The sequence below is a fragment of the Bemisia tabaci genome, chromosome 9, assembly GCF_918797505.1.
Source record: "Bemisia tabaci chromosome 9, PGI_BMITA_v3".
Lineage (NCBI taxonomy): Eukaryota > Metazoa > Arthropoda > Insecta > Hemiptera > Aleyrodidae > Bemisia > Bemisia tabaci.
In genome coordinates, this window is record NC_092801.1 from 1888675 (window position 1) to 1915168 (window position 26494).

The 26494-nt window shown below is 41.0% G+C and overlaps 1 protein-coding gene across 1 annotated transcript; it reads right to left on the reverse strand.

The window, feature by feature from the left end:
* Nucleotides 1-9759: 9759 nt before the first annotated feature.
* On the reverse strand, nt 9760-24933 carry LOC109038247 (uncharacterized). The gene is made up of 4 exons (XM_019053254.2): nt 24484-24933; nt 19093-19216; nt 14638-17136; nt 9760-10702 (listed from the first exon to the last, which is right to left on the reverse strand). The coding sequence occupies exons 3-4, from the start codon at nt 16928-16930 to the stop codon at nt 10317-10319; spliced, it is 2679 nt and encodes an 892-aa protein (XP_018908799.2). The 5' UTR covers nt 16931-17136; nt 19093-19216; nt 24484-24933; the 3' UTR covers nt 9760-10316.
* Between the last annotated feature and the right edge of the window lie 1561 nt (nt 24934-26494).

Genomic DNA, 26494 nt, shown 5'->3' on the forward strand with positions numbered 1-26494 from the left:
CGGTTAGGATCTCCGAAACAAAGATCAAAGATGGGGTAATATCTCAATTTATCTCGCATCAGGAAAACGGTGCCCAGCTAAAGTTAGCAACTCCACGGGAAATTGGGTTCGAGACATTGAAGATAGAAATATATCCATACAACCCATAAGCCCTATTTACAACCCAAGATTTTCGATGTTTTGCAATTTTGGCAAGAGCCCACCGGAGGGGACTGATTCTTCCCGATTTTACACAGGAGCACACCTGTGCCAAATTTCAGGTCGATCGGAAAAAACTGATAAGAAAAGGTTTTTTGATATTTTCGAAATTTTTCGGCGGGAAATTCAAATTTCCGAACACTCAGCCGAAGCCTCAGGTCCCAAATACCTGTAGTCGGTCAAGTCCGAACATGTCCACTAGCGAGGACAACTTCACGAAGGCTGTACGCCTCCAGCTTGAAGCGTATCAGAACGGCGATATTACACTCGGGGACTCCCTGGCGCCCACCATCGCAATGCCCCTCGAAGCGACCGCGGAGCGGACGAGAGCGATGAAAAGGCATTCTTCATCGGCGACGAGCACTAACGGCAGCGCGACGCCTGCAAAGTAAGTTGAATACATAGTTTTGTGAATCAATATTGTTGTGTATTCTAAGACTGTTTTCGCATCGATTCTGTTTCAGTGTTGAAGCAATCGCTGTTGCTCAAGACTACCAATAAAGTCGTTTGCACGTCTGAATAAGGAAATGCAATTCAGCATGGAGACGAAAAAAGATTTTTCTGGAGAGACTAGCGAGTGACTGCTACTACGGCCTTCCCCACTTCAAATGCGTGTTGGAAACAGTCCGAGACAGCTGGGAAAAAATGCAAGTCTATCGCTTACCATCCGTCTTCGATGACCCTGATCACTCCTGCATTGGGAGAAGTCACGCTATGCTTCAGGATCATTTAATAATGATACATAAGGTTTTAGACGACACAGAAGATTGGCCGTTTGGATGGTCACTGGAGACAGTCACGCTAAGCGGAGCTCCACGAAAAGTGTTAAAAGTTGTTGTCAAAGCTGCTGGAATATATTTTTGCTAGGATTCAATCGATTTCCGAGGCAATATACTGCCCTTTTATAGCTACGAATTGCTATATTCGTTTTTGTGTGAAGTTTTATCTCGTTTTATCACGGTGTGTTATTGGCCGTCTCACAATATTTCGCGTTGGACGACTTGGTGAGAAACTGCTCTATTTGGGTTTAGTTTCGTGTAGTAGGCTTACAGTGTTTTAATTTTAATTATTTTACATCACTTCTTTTCATATTCGCTTATTTTTTAATGAAAAAAAAAGACTTTAACTTTAATCGACGGTGAAGCACCATATGGTAGCATCTCCACCAGAGACAAATCTCCACGTAGCCGCGTTGGCTCTTCAGTGTGGCAGCACTCGAGTGACGCACACGGTAGACAAACTGCATAGTGCGTGTATGCAAAGCGAGACCGGGTCAACGGTGCGAGCGGTTAAGCGAGAAAATTTGAGATTTTCAAATTTCCCGCCAAAACGTTAAAGGCCCATACAGGGTGCAATTTTGGCAGGAGCCCACCGGAGGGGACTGATTCTTCCCGATTTTACACAGGAGCACACCTGTGCCAAATTTCAGGTCGATCGGACAAAAACTGATAAGAATAGGTGTTTTGATATTTTCGAACTTTTTCGGCGGGAAATTTGAATTTCACCCGCGAATTTGGACTTGGAATTTTTCGCAGATAGTGGACTTATAAAATTTCACGGTTGTTTCCCGCCAGACTGGACTTAGAAAATTTTTCAAGCACATCTGGACTTAGAGGAATTTCCTATGTTACACGGGTAATGTCAATACATTACCCGTGTAACAGGAAGCCAGGAACCCAACAGAAGGATCTCTTGAAGATAATGAGGGCTTGGGAGTTGAAAATGAAGAATCTCAAGAAGCAAGGGAAGCCGCTACGCGCGTGTGGATGGCAGGATTTGGAACAATTGATGGAAAAAGAACCTTTCTCCACGACATTTACCAGAATAGTATTGGAAGAACCGGTGAAGACCTATGTTTGCGACTCCTGGCTAGGCTTAGAGCGGGAACTTATATCGTCGCCAGCCACGGAAACCACCTCCACATATGTCACGCGTGCGACTACTTCAACTCAACATGCCGATGCTACGTCACGAAGGTCATCAGGAGCAGATTTGGAAGGTGGGTGGCTAGATCAAGCATTAGCACACGAAACATCGGTATCGAAAGATGGCGTAATATCCCAATATATTTGTCATCAGGATCGCGGCACATCCTTAAGGTTAACCACTCCGGGGGAGATTGGGTACGAAGTAGTCAAAATAGAAGTGTACCCCTTCTCCGAAGTGGTCAACGAAGACAGGATGAATTGGTGGAGGAGCGCGCGGACGAGAGCCTTGATACACTTCAATTCTCCGCTGGATACCGAACTGCAGAGATATAATTGGTACAATTATATCTTGTCGCATCGATTCTGTTTCAGTGTTGAAGCAATCGCTGTTGCTCAAGTCTACCGATAAAGTCGTCTGCACGTCTGAATAAGGAAATGCAATTCAGCATGGAGACGAAAAAGATTTTTCTCTAGAGACTAGCGAGTGACTGCTACTACGGCCTTCCCCGCTTCAAATGCGTGTTGGAAACAGTCCAAGACGGTTGGGAAAACATGCAAGTCTATCGCTTACCATCCGTCTTCGATGACCCTGATCACTCCTGCATTGGGAGAAGTCTCGCTATGCTTCAGGATCATTTAATAATGATACATGAGGTTTTAGACGACACAGAAGATTATGCATTATTCTTAATAGTGTTTGACAAATTCTTCGAACACAGCCTAAAAGTTGGGGAAGATCACCTCATGTCATCTCATTTGCCATACATTCCTCATTTCAGTTGTACTGAGCTACTGCAACTACATGTTGCAACCATGAGAAGTGCAATTTTATATTTCTTTCAAGCTGGCTTGGCACAGCATGCTGCTTCCATCCCAGAAAAACAAATATACTTATACTGCGAGAAATGTGTCGAAGCACTATCATCCATTCCTGAAAAGTTTTTTTGTGATATTTGAGGTAATATTTGATGTAATACAGCAAATTTCAGTCATGAAAATCTTAGGAAATAATTACTACGCAGAATGGAACATCTGCAAGACGAATTGAAGGGGATGAAAAGTTAGACGAAGGAGGGGTATCGATAAGGGCCTTTTTTGGCCCCCTCCTAGAATCTGGAAATTTATGCGGGTTTTCCAAGTTGACTCAATGTAGTTTACGGAAACAATCATGATTTAGCCCATAGGCCACTGGATACGTGTTGAACGGTTGCCTAAACATAGGTCTGCAGGCGTATTTTAGCGAAAAATCGTGTTTTTCTATCACTCCGAGGCTTTTTTGACACCGAGCGCATCGTCTTACTAAAACGAGCTTTTCAATATGTTATCAAGAAGGCTTTAGGACACATTTTAACCCTGGTATGGTTTTAGTTAGATGATGCACTCATAATTAAAAAAAAACTTTTTCAAAAATGGACGTTTAAGGGACATCCGCAAAAATCTTAGAGAATTACGTCGTTAGGGTTTTTTTGGCTACAATTAAAGTAAATCTCTTTGTAAGGGTTGAACAAGGCTTGATAACTGCCCTCGATAATATACGTAGCGTGCATATAGTTGGAGAGGTGTTTTCCCTATGATTTTTGCGGATGTCCCTTAAACGTCGATTTTTGAAAAAGTTTTTTTACTATGAGCGCATCATCTAACTAGAACCAAACCCGGGTTAAAATGTGTCCTAAAGCCTTCTTGATAACATATTAAAAGCTCGTTTTAGTTAGACGATGCGCTCGGTATCAAAAAAGCCTCGGAGTGATAGAAAAACACGATTTTTCGCTAAAATACGCCTGCAGACCTATGTTTAGGCAACCGTTCAACACGTATCCAGTGGCCTATGGGCTAAATCATGATTGTTTCCGTAAACTACATTGAGTCAACTTGGAAAACCCGCATAAATTTCCAGATTCTAGGAGGGGGCCAAAAAAAGGCCCTTATCGATACCCCTCCTTTTCGGCTGTCTGGGCCTCCATAACCTGTCAATAATAAAGTCTTTATTTTTCGTGAAGTCAAAAAGTGCCACGATAAACGCCCGTATTTTTCTTAAAGTCAAAAAGTGCCACGATAAACGCCTGAATTTTCGTGACGTCAAAAATGCCGCGAAAAACGCCTCTCTTGAAGAAATAAATTTTAAGGAAGAAGAGGAAAGGAGACTGTTTGATAAGCTACAAAAATGGAAGCAAGCACGACGACAAGACTACTGGAGGTGAGGGATGTAGAGAAGTTAAAGGACGGCACCAGAAACGACGGAAAGGGGAAATTTAGGAAGTCTCTGGAGAAACTTCGAAGAAAAGAAATTATATATCCAAGAAAGCAACAGGAAATTTTATAAAATTAAATATCAACATTCATTATTAATTTTATTTTTACAATATTCATTATTTTTGTTGGTAACTCAGTTTTTATTAGTATCGATAAGTATTTAACTATGCCGATACCTCATACAGCAGCAGGCTTCGTTCAAGCCTGCCCTGGAAACCTGCCAGCGCTTTACAGCGATGCTCATCGAAATATAAAATTAAAAATCATATTCATTATTAACATTCATTATTAATTTTATTTTGACAATATTCATTATTTTTATGCCGATACCTAAAACAGCAGCAGGCTTCGTTCAAGCCTGCCCTGGAAACCTGGCAGCGCTGGATACGCCAGCGCGACTGCGCCGAGCGACCGCGCCAGCGCGAATTCCAGACTGACTACAACCATTGAGCCGCCCAGTTCCATTGGCGCCACAAGCTGTGGATCTTCGCAGCAGAACTGAGAGAGTGCTCAGAGACACATAGAATACTCTGACTCCACCTTCGGTAATGAAACCCATACTGCTACTCTACCACGAGAAGCATTTGCATTCCCTTTGGATAATGCACCAAGGATACCTGTGAATGAGGAGCAACGAAGAAGTGAATCTTGCGCTCTAGTTTCTACAGCCCAGCATGCTGCAATTCAATCAAGTATCGAGATAACCCCTCGTAGGGTCCGTTTCTCTGACCAGCGAACTCCGACACCTCGACCTGAGATGCGGACTCCTAGATGTGCCACTTAACCACGTACCTCAACATTGATTTCATCAGAATGGACCATAAACAAAGCTTCAGCTCCTAGATCCATATTGCGATCGATAAATGTCACCAGGTCTGCTTACATGACTCCATTCAAGCAAGTCCTTTAAGCTCTCTGAAAGAAGCAGGCTCGAGAAATCCGCAGGCTTGAAAAAAAACGAAGTCATGCAAGCCTAAAAAAGCCCTTTTCGACATTACCTCCAATCTAATGAGTATCCGACTGGGCAGTGAAATGTCCCCAGCTGCTGTAGCATTCATTGAATCGCAAATCAGAACTGCTGGGAGGAGCTTAAAAGTAGACGTTGGACTTGGGAGGATACTCCTCGCATTGACAATATACAAAAAGTCACATCCGGATACCGCTTGCTGCGTAATCTGTTTTCTCTGCCTTGCCCGAGCAAACTGAACAGTCTCCTTAACACATTTCCGTTGAGACCTGGAATAAGCGATGAAGTGCTATCTTCCCTGGCAAATACTGTCAAAACTATGAAGAGAGGAGATGAGGTTTGAACTCTTTATTTTGACGAAATGTCTCTGAATCACCATTTACAATACAATCCGCAGCTGGATTTGATGGAAGGGTACGAACTCCTCGCATTGACAATACACAAAAAGTCACCATCCGGATACAGCTTGCTGCGTAATCTGTTTTCTCTGCCTTGCCCGAGCAAACTGAACAGTCTCCTTAACACATTTCCGTTGAGACCTGGAATAAGCGATGAAGTGCTATCTTCCCTGGCAAATACCGTCAAAACCGCGGAGCTCGCTGAGTTCCTACTTTTCACGCGAGAGGCAATTGTGATCTTTGAGATGCAAAACAGCCGTGGCTACCCAGAAAAAGATGAAGACTTTCGGAAGGCCGTTTTGAATAATTTCAAAAAAGCAAAAGTAAACAATAAGGACGAAATTCCAAATAACCTCCAAGGGAGGATACACTATAAGAAATGGTTGTGGATTCTGCTTTTCGCAGATGAGACGGAATGTATGAGTTTAGGTAAATTGAGAAATGCGTTGAAAAATGAACTTAGCCGTTACGTATGGTTCGCAAAACAGATGGACCACATGTATGCAATTTTATGCTGTGACATTCACGGGAAGTCGCCACTAGAGGTTAGATATATGAGTAAAAATAAGTTCCCAGAGTACGCGAAATTTTTCGCCGAAGACATTAGAGAAGCGGTCCTGTATTTTCTGGACACTGTGTATGGATATGGAGGAAGGAGTAGTTAAGGCTTAATGATATAACCACTTCTGTTGTTAACTTTATCGGCCATACTTTATCAAATCAGAGGTTTTCAGTCTTTATTTTGACGAACTGTCTCTGAAGCACTATTTACAATAAAATCTGAGGCTGGATTTGAAGAAGGGTACGAAGATCATGACGATCAAGTACGGTGCAACAAAGTTGCTTCTTATGCCTGCGTGTTCATGGTTCGCGGACTGAGGAAGTTTTGGAAGCAACCTGTAGCCTATTATTTGAGTGGTACCGGCATCTCATCGGCCAGACTTAAAATTGTTATGAAATACGCAAGTTGCGCGGCATAGGCTCAAAACCGACGACGACAATCTGTGACATGGGGAGCGCCAACGTCAAGGCTTTGAAGCAATATACGGGTAAGCCGTATGATAGCTTCTTCAACTGGATGCCGAAGAAGTTGTCATAGTCTACGACCCGCCGCACCTTCTCAAACATATGAGGAACATGCTCATGAAACACGATGTCACCTGCATTACTGATGCCGAATTGAATGGAAAAAAGGAGTCACTGGTAAGCTGTTTCCCTGTACCCACCACACCTTCTCAAACGTATAAGGAACATGCATATGAAACACGATGTCACCTGCATTACTGATGCCGAATTGAGTGGAAAAAAAGGAGTCACTGGTAAACTGTTTTTCTACGACACCCACTCCCTCTCATTTGATACATTATATTAACTATCCGAGTATGAGGGACTGTAAAAAATTGCTTCAGAAGCTCGTAAACTTTAATTAAGAAACTCTTAATAAAACTGTTAACGATAAAGTGCGGTCCGGCAAAGTTGATTCTACTTCTAATTCTATGCAAGTTTCATAAGCTAACGTTTATGAAAGCATGTGGAAGAATAATATGTAGGTCTCATGACATTAATTTATTCGTATCCTTTTTCTCAGGGTTCCCAGGGGACATGCACTCGAAGCGTGTAGAGAAGATCAAAGATGATTTGAAAAAAATGTATAACGTCAAGCAAGCCCCGTACGCAGTTATTTCCGGCTTGATTCGTGAGTAACAGTCATTCATTCATGTTTATTCTGAGGAAGAAAATGCTCGATAACAGTAGTTGCTTAATTCCATCATTTTTCTGTATGACGTGAGAGCCGAATTTCAGAAATGGGATGTGAAATGGACTGTGTTGACTTTTTTAATATTCAACTAAACTCAAAAAGGGTGGGCATTATGAGTAGAGCTGAGCATGTTCTACCCAAATATTATAGGGTTTTTGGGCTTTAGTCTACGACTTAATTAGCAGGAGAGCTAAATGGACCGCAAACCGTGCAGAAAAGCCCGATCGAGTTTCTTCGTGTATAACTAGTTAGGCAGCAGCCACCCGTCTGTTTTTTTTTTTTTTAGGTCGTCAAATTTTTAGAAGGAGTTTTTTAGGATTGGGCCGGGGTGGCTACCGCCACCTAGAATTCTGGGTCTTCAGCCAAAGCCATCCAGTTTTCTTCTTCCTCATCTCAAAGTTTGTTCAACTTTGGCAAAGCGCTACTCATTTTAAGTATCTACATGTGTGCGCGTGGCACCTGTGAAATTCTTTTATGAGATCTCCTTTTTATTTAAAGCATAGTAAAGGCCTAGGAGCCTAGTTCTTGATAAACGGTGATGATTGCAACTTCAAATCCGTGATATGTTAAACAAGTTAAGGCCACCGAGTCTCCAATAATCTGATCTATTCCTAAACTGTTGTTGATTTAGTATTGCCTGCCGTCCCTAAATTCATTTAGTTGTATTATTTTCCTTTGGTCCGTTGCCTTTTCTCTCCCAAATTCACACTTCCCTCCATCTCGCTTTTTTCGAGAAATGCATCGGCGCAATTCCTCATCTCGTCCCATTTTACTTTTAGGAAATTTTGAAATCATTGAGCACCATTTGAAAAAAGAGAAGAAAAAATCACGAGGCTTTCAGGAAAAGTTTGAAGAGGTGCTGCTCAAGGTTGATACAGTTGATAGCTCGAGCGAGGCCGGAGATTTACCAAAAGAGATGAAAAAGAAGCTTTCATTCACAGATTTAAGGAGTTGAAAGAATTTGACGCTCAAGTAGGCACAAATGCAGAAATTTCTAAACAGAAAGTAAGTTGTGTGCCCTATTTTATACGTCAAGTCAATAGACAAAAAAGAAAGAATTGTCAGATGTATAGCAACTAATTGACAATGAATTGATTGTAAATAACTTATTTCGACGGTGTAAGTCGGCAATCACATAACTCGTTTGCGGTGTCTGAAAATCTCCGCCTCTATGTTATTTTTTTAAAGGAGAACAAATTGATATCATTCCTTGAAGTTTTTGCAGAGTTTTCTTCGCACAGAGAGGAAAAATCACGGCCGTTTTAAAGAATTGCCGTTGAGTAGTTTTCCGTTTAAAAAATTAAGTATGATTGGAAGTCTGCGACGTCGCAAACCGAGTTATGTGATTGCCGACTTGCACCGTCGATTAATCCCTATCAATCTTGAAATTCTGCTACATGGGATATGATGACAGGCTCTTGCGACTTGTACAAACTTGGAGCTTAGATAAAATCGTAGGGTGACTCTGGGAAGCGACTCAGAATCTTAAATATTTCACACACTTTTATAATTAAATAGCGTAATTGTAGAACTCGAAGGGAGTTCGCGAAAAACTAAAATTTCCTTAAATGTTCCTGGGAGAAAGAAAACTCGCATCAAGTCGCTTCCTCAAAAAATGATGACCGGCCACTCCAAGTCAAGAAGTAATGCAAGATTAGTTCAACTCGAAGTTTACTCCTAAATCGCACGCTGTGCATGGTGAAATAACAAGTGTCAATAATGTTAAAAAAAAAAATTCAAAAAAAATTGAAAAAACCTGAGTAATGGACTAAAAAACTAAAAATAAATCGTCACAGTCGGCATTGACCTCCTACACAGCAGACAATGCACAGACGGTCAAACAAAGAGACAATGTGAACGCAAAGTGCTGTCATTTTGTAAAATTTTTAAATTTGATATTGCTTTTATACTTGTTGTTTCAATTTTCGGACGATCCTTATGTTTGATAAATTTTGCAGAACTTAAAAATTTGACATTACCTAGATAGTCAACAGTGAACTGACCTTTCTTGATTATTGCCACCTGATCCGCAGTGTTCCAAAACCCATAATTAGTTGCTAACAGTTTAAATGAATAGATAATTTAAAGGCTCGAAAATTTTCCGAGACTATTTTAGAAACGACTCCAATTTAAGTGAGACAGATCAAGTCAGGCAAATCTTATGAATTTGCAAGGTTGGCCCTCACATGAAACTGTTAACCTCTGCAAAATCATTCACTGATCACGCCAAACCGGTGAATTATTTGTCGGATCATGATGCCCGTTTAATTTGGGACGGCGCGTAGCTCCGACAGGGGAATGTTTTTGAACGTTTCGTTTCTGTCTTGGTCGCGATTTCCAGGCTGTTAATGCGCACTCCACTCTGCCTAGAGTACCTTAAAGAAGAGTATGGACAACTCGAAAATTTGGAGGTTAGGTTTGATCAGATCATGTAGCTCTTGGGGCCCAAAATGGTAGCCAACCTATAAGCTCGAATTATCCAGTGGTTCTAATTTAAACTGCGAGAGCAGGTACACTGATCAAAAATTATAAAAGCATGTAAACAACTTTAATTTCGCATGAATTTTCTCAGTTTCAAAGTCTGAATCCTTTAAATACGCTTGTTTTCAATGCGCTGTCGGCCCTATTGTTTAATATTTTAAACATATATGTTGGCAGCGGCACTTTTCTGGTGATTTTCGTTTTTCACGTTGTCGCCCTTTTGGGCCCTAGGAGCTACATAAATCGAGTTGTCTAAACTCTCCCCATAAAGGCACTCTAGTCTTGCCGTAGCCAGTTTCCACATAAAAACCCCAGGATCTGTGTTCTGGTATGTGCTAAGAGGTCTCATCTTTGATCCAAATGCTGGTTAGCAAGGGGTCTGCAGAACTATCATCCCTCTCGTCCAGCTCTTCTTTTTTTGGACTCGGAATTTGGGAAGGGAAATTTGATTCGGGCATTTCTCCCGAATCAAATGCTTCGCAGAGAGACGCATCCCTTCTTGAGACGCGGTGATTGGTGGCATCAGCTACGTTACCTTCAGGAGTCTGGCTGCGTGGATCATCGGGAGTCCATTCTAGCTCGACGATTGCTTCATCATCGACCTCCGGACTCGTTTGTGGTATAGTGGCTTCACTTGGACCCTTGGATTGACTTTCCTCGACTATTCTCTCAGCTGAGAGTGACTGCGGGGCGGGCGCTGTGGAATTGACCGTTTGGCACCCTGGACAGAGGTAAATCGAAAAGGAATAAGTGAGCTGGATCGCACTACATATTCTTTGCGTATTGTTTTTAAATAAAACAATCGAATTTTTCTTTAAAAAAAAAAAAAAAAAAAAAAAAAAAAAAAGCAGTAAAAGTTGTGTTAAAACTTTAAATTGTTTTTGAAAAACTCACACTTTTACTAATTGGTCACCAATCAGTGAAATTGTGAGTTTTTCAAAAAAAAAAAATTGTAAAAGTTTTATTTGCGTATTGTTTCATTTATAAACGAATAAACATACTTCGAAAGATCTTAGAGTCTGATATTGATCGTTAGTGATCTGAAGTCTAAGGATTCATCTCTAGACAGGGGATTTTTCAACATTTCTAGGGTTTTAGGGATTTTCCAGAAAATCTACGGATATCTGCGGATGAGGTAAAAGTAAGGGGAAAACAGCTCGTTCATCTTCAATTTTAGCTTCGACTCGACAAAAGTAATCGATACATCGAATGACGCAAGTGTCTACGATAATTTACAGAGAAAAGTCTCTTGGATCCAGAGTCCAGACCTGTGAAAAATTTAATGAGGAATAATTCTCTTGATCCAATCGGAGTTTTGCTTGCATCGAGAGCCAAGCCTCTTAATTTAAGAGGATTTTCTCTTGATTCAAGCAAGATCCGATTGAATCAAGAGTATTTTTCTTGTCTATCTAAGCGTCTGAAATCTAGATCTAAGAGACTTCTTTTCCCCGGTGATAGTTTTTGCCAAACCTACGGATTTTCAAAAATCTGAGGATTTGGGATTTTTATCGAAATCTAGGTATTTTTATTCTTCCTAGCTAAGGATTTACTTCGGAGCCCCCTCAACTTTAGGCTCGCAACCCTGTTAGCATTATCGAGGCGGATGAACAGAAAAAGTAAATAAATAAATTCATAGGCATGGCCAAAGTCGTAAGGGATCTCTCCGGTTTAACTCAACAGCTATGTTGGTGATCTCCTTGAACCTCCCTCAATCACCATGTGAACAAAAACAGGGCCTCATGAAAAGGAGTTGTATCATTGCGCCGTATGAATGAGACGGAAGATTTAAATGGAACTAGCCCTCATGAGCGTGGGACCCGAAGTTTAGTTCATGTGGATCTCTGAAGTTTTCGGATTGAGCATCTGAACACTTCAGGTCTAGCTGCCGAAGTTCAGGTCTGATATCTGAAACTTCAGTTCTTACATCTGAAGTACTTCAGATGTGAGAACCGAAGTTTTTCGGATGTGAAAACCGAAGTACTTCAGATGTAAGAACTGAAGTTTCAGATGTGTGATCCGAACTACGACAGCTAGACCTGAAGTGTTCAGATGCTCAATCCGAAAACTTCAGAGATCCACATGACCTAAACTTCGGGTCCCACGCTCATGAGGGCTAGTTCCATTTAAATCTTCCGTCTCATTCATACGGCGCAATGATACAACTATTTGAACTCTCCGGAATGCGTGAGGTATCACGCCGCATTTGAAGGCGTTTTCAAAACAGCCAAGTTCCGATACCCGGATTATCGTTTTGCGTAGTTCAAATTCTTTTGTTATATTCCGTACCACTCGTTTATTTTTAATCCTCGCAGAAAAACCACCCATTTGCTAAATACAATTCTAGCTGGAGCGCACTTCAGCTATGCATTCACCACTGCAAAAATGTCAAAGGAAATCGACACGCCCCGCGTGCACGAAGGCTAGCTCCATTTAAATCTTCCGTCACATTCTTACGGCGCAATGATACAACTATTTAAACTCTCCGGAATGCGTGAGGTATCACGCCGCATTTGAAGGCGTTTTCAAAACAGCCAAGTTCCGATACCCGGATTATCGTTTTGCATAGTTCATATTCTTAGCTGGTACCAGGGCCCGAGATGGGATGTGGCGGGCCTGCCCACGCACGAAGTTTTTTTCTCCGTGTGTAATGTTTTTTCAAAATAAAGCAGATTTTTGCATGAGATCTGAGGATTAATCGATGAAATTTTCAGTTAGAAATGCCCAAGATTTTCCCGGTAAAAATGCAATTTGCGAGGGGAAATGTATCAATGTTGAATTCAATTGGAGGAAATAGTTAGTTGGAAGTAAATTCCCACTCTTCGGAAGGGCACAGAAGTGATTTTCGGGCAATTCTCCTTTGCCCAAGCAAAACCTTAGTGTTTACTCATTTCGTAAGAGAAGGTTACCTGGGGAACCATCATTGACGGCCGTATTCATTGTCGTTCCTGGAACAACTTCTTTTCAGGAGGCCCTGTTTTTGTTCACATGGTGATTGAGGGAGGTTCAAGGAGATCACCATATGACCTAAACTTCGGGTCTCGCGCACGAGGTTTTTTTCTCCGTGCACAGGTGCTTTTTTGAAAAAAATTGAATGGGTCAGTTGCGCTGGTCACAAACTCGTATTTCGATGCTTGATTCCTGTAGATTAGCGAAAAATAATACGATCTGTCCAAACCGCAACTTTCTACGTTCAACATTAACCGAGATATCGCCCTTTGAAAAGTCAGGTTTTTGACGTCATCCACCGCGGCAGTGACATCCTTGGTTTCTTCATCTTTTGTTCGATCAGTGATGCAGAGGGTGCAACGCAAAACTCTGACGACGTTGAACGTAAACAAACTCCAAAAACAGACGGACTCACCCCTTAAAGATCTTCTTATCAGGAGATAATGCACTCGCCGCGAAGAGATTAGGTGATCAGACAGTTCACCTCAGGTTGTTTACGTTTACCGTCGCGTCGTTGGAGTTTTGCGTTGCACCCTCTGCATCACTGATCGAACGAAAGAGGAAGAAGCCAAGGGTGTCACTGCCGCGGGGGATGACGTCAAAAACTGACTTTTCACTGGGCGATATCTCGGTCAATATTGAACGTAAAAAGTTGCGGTTTGGACGGATCTTATTATTTTCGGCTTATGTACAAGAATCAAGCATCAAAATACGATTCTGTGACCAGCGCGACTGACCCATTGTTTGAGCCAATTGGACGTATTTCTATCAAGCGGAACTATGTACTTTAAGACATGAGCCCTGAGACTCATAAGAATACATGCATAACAGGGCTCACGTCATAATGCTCATAGTTCCGTTTGACAGAAATACGTCCAATTTTGCAACCCAAGAATGAACGGTAACCCTGGTTACGTTTTTTTGTCTGGAAGACGACGCGAGATGCGTTTGTTAAAGTTGCCTTAACGGTAGATCACGTTCTTATAAGTTGCCCACTTTATAAAGATACCCGAAAACGTTTTTTTCCCTACCCCTTACCCTCTCTTAAAAATTTACTTCTGAATACTCATCCTGTAAAACTTTTTGAATTTATGCGCTCCACTAATCTCAAAATTTAACCTTTCCCCTCAACCCTTTTGTATTTTTACTGATATTTCCATGTAAATTTATTACTGTTACTGCCTTCTTTAGAGGTGTAAATGGCCTTAGATGCTAAAGCACCGCTTTAAAATAAAAATATTTTACTACTACTACTACCTAAATGAATTTTTTACTTAAAAGACGCCGGGTACTGACTTCCTGTAAGTGCTCCATTTCTCACCTAGGGTGTCTACTAAAACAGACCGACCAAAAATCAGAACTTTTATAGTACTTTTTCAGTACATTCCCGAGAAATTCAGTACCTCCTCGACGGAAAAATTCAGTACTTTTTCAGTACCCCCATTTAACGAAATTCGAGAAAGTTCAACATTCTGAATTTCTCTCTCAAACTGCGACAAAAATGAAAAATTCCGGACGTTCTAGCGGAATTTCCGCACTTTTTCAGTACTTCCGAACCGCCCTTGAAAAATCAGTACTCTTTCTGGACTTGTAGACACCCTGTCACCGGTCTGCGTCTGGACATAATTCTAAAAAATACTTTTTTGACCGAAAGAGACCGGGCAATGAATGCAAGTGAACACGTGAGAAGTGATCAGTGAAGTTACTCACCGGGATTTGTTAGGAGATGTTTCTTCAAACTATGTTTATGCATGTAAGCCGCCGAGCAATGCTTGCACCTGAATCGCTTCTCCACCAGATTATGCGTCCGGACATGTATCTCTAAAATACTTTGCTTGTGGAAAGACAAGGAGCAAATACTGCAGCTGAACGGTCTCTCGCCATGCATGCGGAGATGTCGCTTCAAACCGCCTTTATGCATGAAAGACGCCACGCAATGCTTGCAACTGAATAGTTTCTCAGCCGTATGCGTTCGGATGTGGCTCTCCAAATCGGTTCTTTTGCGGAAAGCGGAGGAGCAAAGACTGCAGCTGAATGGTTTCTCCCCGATATGCGTTCGCATATGTTCCTTCAGAAGAGCTTTCAGGCTAAAAGCGGAAGGGCAACGACTGCAAATGAACGGTCTCTCACTCGTATGCGTTCGGGCATGTTCCTTCAAATGCTCTCTTCGATTAAAAGAACAAGAGCACTGACTGCAACTGAATGGTTTTTCACCAGTGTGCTTTCGAGCGTGTACCATTAAGGACCTTTTATGGGCAAAACAGGCGGAGCAATGGCCGCAACTAAATGGTTTCTCGCCGGTATGTGTGCGAATGTGGTGTATTAAATGCTCTTTCCGAACGAAGGAGGCGAGGCAATGGCAGCAACTGAATGGCTTCTCGCCGGTGTGCGTTCGGATGTGCATCGTTAAATTACATTTCATAGTGAACGAGGCAGAACAATGGCTGCAACTGTACGGTTTCTCGCCGGTGTGTATTCGCATGTGTTTATCCAAATGAGACTTTTGAAAAAAAGAGGAGGAGCAAAGATTGCAACTGAATGGTTTCTCGCCGTGGTGTATTCGCATGTGTTTATCCAAATGAGGTTTTTTAACAAAAGAGGAGGAGCAAAGATTGCAACTGAATGGTTTCTCGACGGTGTGTATTCGCATGTGCTTATCCAAATGAGATTTTTTAACAAAAGAGGAGGAGCAAAGATCGCAACAGAATGGTCTTTCTCTGGCATGCGTTTGGGCATGTCTCGTTAAATCCTGGTTTTTGATGAAACAGGCGGAGCAATGGCTACAACTGAATAGTTTCTCGCCGGTATGCGTTCGAATATGTCTCAATAAATCACCCTTCTTGGTAAATGTGGCGGAGCACTGATTGCAACTGCACGGTTTCTCGCCGGTATGCGTTCGCACATGTTCGTTCAAAGTATCTCTCCGAATGAAAGTGGCTGAGCACTGACTGCAACTGAATGGTTTCTCGCCGGTATGCGTTCGCACATGTCTGCTTAAATCGCTTTTCTTGACGAAGCAAGCGGAGCAATGGCTGCAACCGAATGGTTTTTCGCCGGTATGTCTTCGCAAGTGTGGTATTAAGCTACCTTTCTGGGCGAAACGGGCGGAGCAATGGTTGCAACTGAATGGTCTCTCGCCGGTATGCCTTCGGATATGTTGCTTGAAACGAGATTTTTGCGCGAAAGCAGCGGGGCAGTGATGGCAACTAAACGGTAGCTCCCCGGTATGGATTCGAATGTGTGTCTTCAAAGAACTTTTGCGAGCAAAACAGGCCGAGCACTGAGTGCAACCGTACGGCTTGTTTTTCATCTGAGTATCATCTCTGATCGACACGAAGTCTACGTGGAACGGGGTCATCGGAGGGCTCTTGTTGGTCTCGTTTTGAACAACAGATTTTGCTTTTTCTTCGAGTGTCTTTCCCAATGGGTTTTCAGATAAATTCAAAACGCTTTCTAGCATTACCCAGGGTGTGATTGGGATACGATTGGAAAACTCGTTTTCCAAATCGTGTCCGCTTTCTTTTCCGACGGAAGTATTTTCAAGTTGATCAGTATTCAGAGGGTCTCCGTTCTTAATATCGATACTGGTATGTAGCTGGTCGGTCCAATTTTCATTTTCTTCATCTTCTTCGGATTTTATCCTGGTAGAAAGAGCGATGAGAGAATCGGGAGAAAATACGTCTCTTTGTGGCTGTGTGATTAAGGTTTTTTCTCCACTTGGAGAAGTTGCAAATTCATCTTTGAAGGCGTGTGTATGAGCGGTGAACTCCGTGTCAAATACAGATTCTGCTCCCGGCTCAGTTACTTCACACTTAATGAATACGAAGGGACTAGCCTCCAGGATGGTGTCCTTTGAATCTTCTTCACTTGTCACGCAAAATGCGATTTCTGGAATTCTGTCTTGAGCTATTTCTGGAATTCTATCTTGAGCGATTCCTGGAATTCTGTCTTGAGGAGTGGTGAGTGCTCCTCCGGAGCTGAACTTCGTTTCAGGTTGCTCCATTAGGAATCCTGGACGAAAGAACTTCGAAACTTGGGGGAAATAGTGCTGACGAACAAAATTTCGTCAGAAAAACGACGAAATATGGAATTCCTGGATACTGTTCATAATATTGAAAAGGATTGCGATTTCTGAGAGTCTGTCTTGAGGATGGCTGCGTGCTTTTTCATACGCGTACTCTGCTGATTTCGATTGATCCGTTTGGAATCCTGAACAAAAGAAATTTCAAAAGTTTCATTACTACTAGCTTCTTGTCATACGGGGTTGCCACAAAATTTACAAAATGAAACTTCATGATTTTCCCCTGGTTCCCTGACACATTTTGGTGATATTCCCTGACAATTTAAGATATAACAGGTGATTAAGAAAACACGATTGAAAGCAGTTTTCAGGCAAAATTTGTTGTTAGGAACCCCAAACCCATTCTAAAAAGCGAATAAAGGTGATTTAACAAATTTTCCCTGACATTTTCGTCATTTTCCCTAACATTTCCCGGTTTCCCCTGACTTTTTTAAATTCTCTGACATTTCCCGGTATTCCCTGACTGTGGCAACCCTGCACCAATGAATACTTTCATTAGGTACACGTATTTACAAGGAAAACCCCTCAGTCTTTTACTGGTACTCATTGGAGCTCAAATTCTTGACCCCATTCGAAATTTGTGTAAATTTTGGACCCAACTCATCCATAAACTCAACAACATCAAATGGCATTCAGGTTGTTTTGAATTCCCACTTTCCAAATGTTGTCTCAAGATGCAACAATAAAACCATTAAATGAAACAGTATTAATAACAGTTCAAAATATTGTAATTCACATCAGGGCTGAGGAAAAGTCAGAGCGCCTTCAGTATTTCGTGTATGCAACGCGGACATCCGCAGAACACGAATAGTTGTATTCAAGCGTTGTAATCAAAACTCAATGCACCGCAAGGCATGATGAGGAATAGACCTGCTTCCACGTCAACATATCACGCACAGCACATTTCACTCGAAGAAATCTTGAAAATTAACTCATACGTGAAGAAATAAAGTCAGTAGTTACATCAGGATGCAAATACATTGCGCGCAAAAGACACAAGACGCAATTAGAATTTACAAAGTCTCCGAAGCAAAAAAATAAAAAAAAAAAAAAAAAAAAACATTAATTTTCTTTACGGTTGAGAACGAAGATAACTGGTTAACTTTATAGTTAAAATTATTTCGACCTCGCTTACTCATTAATTTTTACGATGCGAAAGACGCGGTTCGGTGCCTTCATCCTCAGCCGATTGATTGCGAAACTAAAAAGTTGATATCAGGTTTGCCAGAGAATTTGAAAAATGAAATTCCCTGATTTCCCTGGCACATTTTGGTGAAATTCCCTCACAATTGAAGCTATGACAGATGGTTTAGAGGACATAATTGAAAATAGTTTCCTGGCAAAATTTGTTTTTTGAAACCTCAAACCCATTCTAGAAAGCAAATCAAGGTGATTTAACAAATTTTCTCTGAGGTTTTCGATATTTTCCCTTACATTTTGCGGTTTCCCTGGTATTCTCTGACTGCCCTTGCAGCAGCGGCTGTTAAGAAAAGTTGTAAAAAACTCGTAAATTTTATGAGAAATTAAAATTTACTTCAAAACCACTTGAAAATAACTTAAACTCTTGAAATATTCGTACCAAAAAACCTTTTTTGGGGCTTTTTTTACATAAAATTGAAGAAAAATTTTAAGTTTAATTTACGTATTTTTTTTATAAACTTCCTGCGGGCAAAAACGAGGGGAAAAGTGGTGAAAAGAAAAGTATAAAAGGAAAAGTTGCAGCCCATAAAAATTGAGGATATAATTTTTTGATTTCTACGTAAATTTTACGTTTTCTTTTAATTAAAATAACACTATTTTTTCATGAAAAAGAATTCTCAAAAAGGGTTTCCTAAAACGAGTATTTTAAGAGTTTCTTTACCTACTTAAAATTTACAAACTCCTAAAATTTACAAGTATTTTACATTTTTTTGACAACTTTTTGCAGAATTTTTTTTAAGAGCCAATGCTACCAGGGCGGCAACCCTGTAATATACGATTCACTGGATCTCGAGAACATTTGAGCAGTTTCCCGGAATTCGAAACATTTGAGGACTTGGGAATTTGATAAAGAAAGCTCAAGGGCTTTTCAATGTGTTACATACCTGTGTTACATCCTGAGATCCCGTAGTTTCTAAATCCCTGATTTCTTCAATGAGATCCACCAATTATAATGCTGGGAACTGCTGGATATGTGATGAAGATATAAATATCTTCACAGGAACTTACCTGAAACAAGAAGTAGAATATCTTCGTCATTTTAGATCCAGTTTTGCAAAGGAGAGTGATTGTGAGGTGATATTTAAAGGGCTTGGAGGACATGACGCATAAGTGCAGTTTCCACTATTGCGAGGAATACGTGTTTAAAGTTTCGAAATTACATTACACGGGCCCTTAAGGCGGAGAGACAGTCCAAACTGACTTTTGAATGCTTAAGAATTGGAATTAGGCAGCTAATTTTTAATTTTTTACAGAATATGCATAGAGACTAGTTTTACTTGGAATCATCAATATCTCAATTTTTTTAAAAAAACCGCACTTATGCGCCTTGTCCTATAAACCCCTCAATTAACATGAGCGCTTTTCATCTCGATATCGGCGTAAATGGGTGATTTCTTCTGCGATTTCGAACAAAAAATGAGAAATTCTGAAATAATCTCCGGAACATCGAGGCAAATATGATATGTTTCCGGCGGTTTTGTAATATCGTTAAAAATTGCGTATTCGCTTTATAACGCCACACAAATTACGAAAATTCTCCGTTGGATGGTTAAGAACATAAAAGACCACACACTTATCACCTCAGTATCGCAGAAAATTCGGGAGTTTCATATCAAAGCGAGCATAGAATTCACGATGTCCGTAATTTGTGATAGGTAAAGAGCCATGATTTTCCTTCAATTTCGCGTGATACCACATGCCTACTCCGGAGTTCGAACAGTTGCTCGCTTGGTTTCCGCTTGCTCAGGAGTAAAAAATTACACGCGTTTCATCTCAGTCTCGCAGAAAATGAGCGATTTTTCCAGCGGAGGCGCTAAATTCTAAACAATTACTCCCTGATCATCTCGATATCAGCGAAAATGCGGGATTTTTCTTGGACAGTCAAACGAAAACAGAGAAATTCCGTGATAATCTAGGCAATATCGCACGGCAAATACGCGATTTCTCCACAGGTTTTTTTATTATTCGTGAAAATTACGCGTACTTACTCATCTGCCACGCGATACAAACGCAAATTCTCCGTAGGATGGTTAAGAACATTAAGGACCACACACTTATCATCTTAATATCGCGGAAATTTCGCGAGTTTTATATCGAATCAAGCATAGAATTCATGATGCCCGTAATTTGTGATAGGTAAAGAGCCATGATTTTCCTTCAATTCCGCGTGATACTACATACCTACTCCGGAGTTCGAATAGTTGCGCGCTTGATTTCCGCATTTAACGATGCGGGCCTAACACTGCCGTGCTAGGGAGAAACGTATGAATATTCGTGAGGTACTAAATTAACTCAGATAAAATGTTTATCTTTGAGGTAGGTTATGAATATCTACATTTGAAATTTTCATATAATTTAGATCTGATCGCGGATAAAATTCTCTAAAAAAAATTGAAGAAAAATATTCACAGATTTCCTTAAAAATCGATATTTTATCGAAGGAAATTCAGCAACTTCTGCAGGCTCATACGGCATTCTTCCTTAGCACGGCATAATACCTCCGTTCACGGACATCCGTAATTTGAGACGGGCGAAAAGCTAAGATTTCCCTTCATTTTCACGTGATACCACGTGACTTCTCCAGAGTTCGAATAGTTGCGCGCTTGATGTCCACTTTGACCGCAGTGTTGCAGAACATTTTTAAATTTCCGTGAACAGTCAAAGAAAAATGCGATTTTTCCAGGGATTTTGTAAAAAAGTGAGGTTACGCGTATTTCACCACAAAGCTGCGTCAAGTAGTTACGCAATTTTTTCAGCGGTTTTGTACGAAACAAAAAGAATTACTTATCTAAGCTACCAGTTGCATGCAAGAGACCGTATTCGATAGTGGTTCGATGTATCGTTCGGTTCAAAACAATGGAGCATAACCTCAAACGAATCTATTGGGGTTTAAGTTGGAAAAGTTGAAAATGAGAAAATTCCTAACAATTTCACTTTGCATTGGCATTTGGTACTCAAAAGAATAAAACATCTGTTACAAAAGACCCGTTCCCTCCGATTTCTAAATTGACTTTTGAGACTATGTTCATGTTTTGAACCAATCGATATCGATAAAATCTCACCTGTTTGATGTATCGAATACGACCTATGCCCTCCATCTAAGAGAATGAGGAGAGTGCGGTCTCTTGATTGGCTGATGGTTGATAGTCTCCGCGAATTTCCAGCTCCAGTGATTCTCAAATTTTTAGCCCCCGTGGTAAATGACGTGACGTTTCTTTTTGCAGTGAAATAAGAGGGAAATACAGACTTTAAACGTCAGATACTCATAAAATCAATCCTCTGGAATCTTCTCGGGAGAATGACGGATAGGTCTTGCATTATTCCTTCCCATAAGAGAAATTTACCCTACATTTACAGAAGCTGTTGTTATGCAGAATGCAATTTTCCGTATTTTAAGGATTTCCAAGAAAAGTACATCACGTGTGATACTGCCCATGCTGAGGAAAAACGCCGTATGAACATTCGAGAATTGTCAAATTTCCGCCGATAGGTAAAATGTTTATTTCTGAGACGAGTTATGGATACTTTTTTCTTTGAAATTTTCAGACAATTTAGATCAAATTACAAACAAAATCATCTGAGAAATATATTCAAAAATTTTCCTATAAATTAGAGATTTGTCGACGGAAATTTGGCAACGTTTGAAGGCTCACACGGAATTTTTTCCGGTAGGATAGGAAAAACAGAGACTTACTGCCAATCATTCTCTTCCGAAAATTCCTGAGGGGAAATTTTTGCGGTTTCCGACGAGTAAGTTCGTCTTCGTTTTTGAGTAAGGTCCTAACAACACCACATAGAAAAAAAAATAAAGAAGACCATGTAATTATCTGTCAGGGCTAAAAGTGTTGGCACTGGCTGGCCTTAAAATCTGTGCAAACCATCAGCCGATCAGAGACAACTTACCTCTCTCACTTGAGGGTAGGAAGAGTCATGCAGCTTGTGATTCAAATTATAACTCATCTTTTCTCTTCGACTGATCGAGAATACTGCCGTGCTAGGAAAGAACGCCGTATGAGCCTTCAGACGTTGCCAAGTGGAAACTTGGCAATTCGGTTTTTATAGGACGTTGCCAAGTGGAAACTTGGCAACGTCCTATAAAAACCGAATTTACTGGGATAATTGTGAATATGATTTTTCCAAATTTTCCGGACTATTTTGTACGCAATTCAATCGAAAGTATCTAAAAATTTCAAAGAAACATGTGTATGAATATAGTCACAAATACATGTTTCATCAAGGGAAATTTGGCAACCCTCAAATGTTCATATGACGTTCTTCCTTAGCATGGCAGAATACTTTTTTTTTTTTTCCTTCTTCAAGTAGCCCACAAAGGCTAATCATGCCTTTGAGTCCCATCCCCCTCCGTTCCAACTGAACCAGTCCCAGGCAACCATTGTTGGAGACCATCAAACTCGGGTCGCCTGACCAGGAATCAAACCGGGACCTCTCAATCATAGAGCTAGCGCTACAACCACTACACTGCCTCGAGGCTGACTGAACATTCTGATTGTACATATCACAAACTATTTCAGCTGTTCAGAACAATTTTGAATTGAATACTCCCTCACCAAGCCAGTAACAAATCACAGCATTCAAAGGAAATAGAAAAGTCATGCACTGTGGCACAACTCTTACACCAAACAAAATAAAACTAAGTATTACGATACGTTTCAGTATAACTCATGTCAGGTGAATTGGAAGTTGTTTACTTTTGACTGTCAGAGGCAGCAGACCACTTTGTGTTTCCCATAGAGTACATAGAGTCGTAATGTAAGTGGGAGAGCTGGCGCCACTTTTAAGCATTTTCCATGTCCCGAATTCCGAGACTCCTGTGTGACGCCGGGTCACTTTTTCGATACATAATCAAGTGTTTGCGATACACGGGTACCCGGCCATCCGATGACAACAACAACAGCAACAAAGGAGATAGGAATTACCACGTATTCCACACCGCCATTTTGAATCGAAAATGTATCGAAAAAGCGACCCGGACTCGGCGCACACCGGGCTCGGAATTCATCGAGCAGAACATGGCGCCAGCTCTCCCATTTGCATTACAACTCTATGTACTCTAAGGTGTTTCCATTCAGAGCAGCAGCGTTGTCTGCAGTCAATTCTCAATGGCTATTGAACTACAGCATTGGGGTTTCTGACAGACAGAAGGTAAACAACCGCCAATTTATCGGGCACAGGCTCTAATAACTTTCAAACTGAGCACTGTGGCAAACCGATGTCTGCAGAATGCAATGCATTGATTTTGAGGTAAAAGAAGTATCTTGATACTAGTCTGCACCACATAAAGTGGCAGCTGATGAGCAGAGTTAGGGATCAGTTTTGAGTATTGTTGAAGCATAAAATCTCAATTAGGCTCATTCATACAGCCTGCAAGAGGACAATCAATCCTTGAACAAATAGACCATGCCCTCCAACCTCTACCCCTTAGCTTTCAACTTTTCATGGCGTTGCCAATAAGAGCTGGAGGAGTACTAGATTATTCTGCAGAACTGTATCTTTCAACTTGTTAATCAATTCTTTTCGTATTAATTCCATGCCGAAAAAGTTTACACACTTTTAGACTGCGACAGATCAGCTATCTTAGGTCTCGTCTTTACTTTCAATGCTAGAGTGACATTGGACAATCATTTGTCAAAGCCAAAAGGTGCATAAACTACTTGAGCATCAACTCTAACTGGCAACAATCCACAATATATGTCTAGGAGATGTGATGATTATGTAAACTGTTTGGAAGCGTTCGGAAGTAAAATTGCCTGGTGGTGCATTGTTTCGTATAGTTTTAGTTATCCTTTAGCTTGTATGTTTAAGCATGAATGCCCAACATTTAAATTCAACGTTGATTGATCTCCAGAGGAAGCTGGGCTAGGTAAGGTTCAACTGCATTTGAGCTGCGTTGCGAAAGTAAACTGTTTGGGATCATTTGGAAACGAAATTACCCAATTCCAAACAGTCGGCATTCTTGGACTTCATTAGAATTCCCCGATGACTTGTGTGTTTACATATGAAAGCATAATGGTACTACCAAACGCTCAACGATCTCAGGAAGTCAAATGGACTGTTGGGTTGCATTTGCATACAGAGTCATCAAACGAAATCGGACAAGATTACTTCGACAGCGCACCTTTCGTAAACGGTTGAAATTGCTGAGAAAATAGAACAGTGCTCATACACTTGTGCTCACGTCACATGTAATTAGGCATGACTAACTTAACACCTACAAGCTGTAAGAATGGATTTCTAATTGTGAGAGAGGTACTTACAAAAAAGATAAATGTGCCGATGCACCTGAATGGCTGTGATGAAGCTCATCACTGAACACTAATTCCAAATGAATTGGCGAAGATTAAGAACACTAAGGCACGATGTTAAATAAAACACGAATCTTTCAGGTAAAATAAACGAGCCCGACTGGTTAGAACGACTTTGAATTCGTATTTCAACAGCAATGACTCGTGGTTCACCGTGATCAACGAACACAGAAAATTCTATATGAATGGCGAAACAAATACTCGGGCTACTGAGGCACCATGTTTAAAAAACACGAACTTTGGAGAGGGTACAATAAGAGTGAACGATTCAACATTGATTCAAAATTAATATTTAACTTACAACACAAAAGAAAGAAAAGTAACACCACCAAACTCCAAACCTAACGAACGAAGAAATATAATTATAATTGAGGTTAGGTATGCCGACCAACGTGACGCCATGATGCCAAATGGTGACGCACAGTGGTTTAGCTGCAGCCTGCAGCTTTCCTTGCTAAGTAAAAACGGCCGCGCCGTATAAGTATTTGAATGTTGCCAAATTTCCTCTTTGGAAATATATATTTATGAATGTTACGAATGTTTTTCTCCAAAATTTTCAGACTTATGGGATCAAATTACGAACGAAATCCTCTGAAAAATCGAAGAGAAATATTCACAAATTATATTTTTGAAGATTGGTGATTTATCGGAGGAAAGGCAATGTCTTACGAACAGAAGTCGCATGAAAATGGAGCTCTGTGGGACTTGGGACTTGGGGGATAAAATTCAATTAAAGTAGATGAGCATCCTAGAACTTAGAAATTCCAAAAATTTTTACGGAGAATCATTTGGTGAAAAGTAATGTGAACTCACATTGAAAGTTTTAAAGAAATTATACTTCAGAAATTTTTCTCTGTACTTCTGTACCTGGTCAGAACAGGCCCGCCACATCCCATCTCGGGCCCTGGTACCAGTTTTAAGGTCCGGCCCCCAGCACAGAGAGGGGGGGGAGGGGGGGTCCGAGGGGCATCCCCCGAGAAATTTTAGAATTTATGCAACTAATCGGACGCATTGTGAAGCTTCCATAAGGCATTTTCCATCAATTTCTGCGGAATAAATATGGTTTTTTTTTCTACTTTCAGCCCAAAATACTTGCGAATCGTTGCATTCAAAACATCTGGAAAATTTTTATTTTTTTTGGGGGGGGGGGGGGTATATGATACTATTTTCAGTTCTGTGAGGGCCAAGCCCCCCGGGACTCCCCCCTCGTTTGTCTATGGCAAGGGTGTTGAGCCATGAGCCATTGAAGTCGAGGATGCTCAGACTGGAGACTCTTAGCATCTGACGACGGAAGAAAATGAAACGCAGATACTAAAAATATCCTTCTATACTGAAAATCTTGAAAATAGATAGAAATTTTCCAAGAAGTATACTTCTTTGAAAATTTAAGAAGAATTCTACAGTGCCCCAGCGTGTTTCTGAAAATCTGTTCACCTTTTGCGAAATTTTTAGGGTAAATTTTTCACTTTTTCTTACGATACAAGGGTTGTATGTGAATTCGTAGTGGTTTTTCACGGGTAACCTGGGCCTCTTCCGGGGCCTGGGCTCCGGTACCAGGGACCCAGTATCCCCCCCCCCCCCATGTGGCGGGCCTGCCTTTATGCACGCTGGGCTTGTCGATTTCCTTTGACGTTTTTGCAGTGGTGAATGCATAGCTGAAATGCGCTTCAGCTAGAGAATTGTATTTACAAATGGGTGGTTTCTCTACGAGGATTAAAAATAAACGAGTGGTACGGAATATAAGAAAAGAATATGAACTATGCCAAACGATTCTCCGGGTATCGGAACTTGGCTGTTTTGAAAACGCCTTCAAATGCGGCGTGATACCTGACGCATTCCGGAGAGTTCAAATAGTTGTATCATTGCGCCGTAAGAATGTGACGGAAGATTTAAATGAAGATAGCCTCCATGCACGCTGGGCTTGTCGATATCCTCAATTTTTATGGGCTGCAACTTTTCCTTT

Excerpts from the sequence above, each read along its gene's own strand:
- LOC109038247 (XM_019053254.2), bottom strand. The coding sequence starts at position 16,930 with ATGGAGCAACCTGAAACGAAGTTCAGCTCCGGAGGAGCACTCACCACT. Across the intron at positions 10,703-14,637 it reads ACATCTCCTAACAAATCCCG|GGTGCCAAACGGTCAATTCC; the intron begins GTGAGTAACTTC and ends ACCTCTGTCCAG.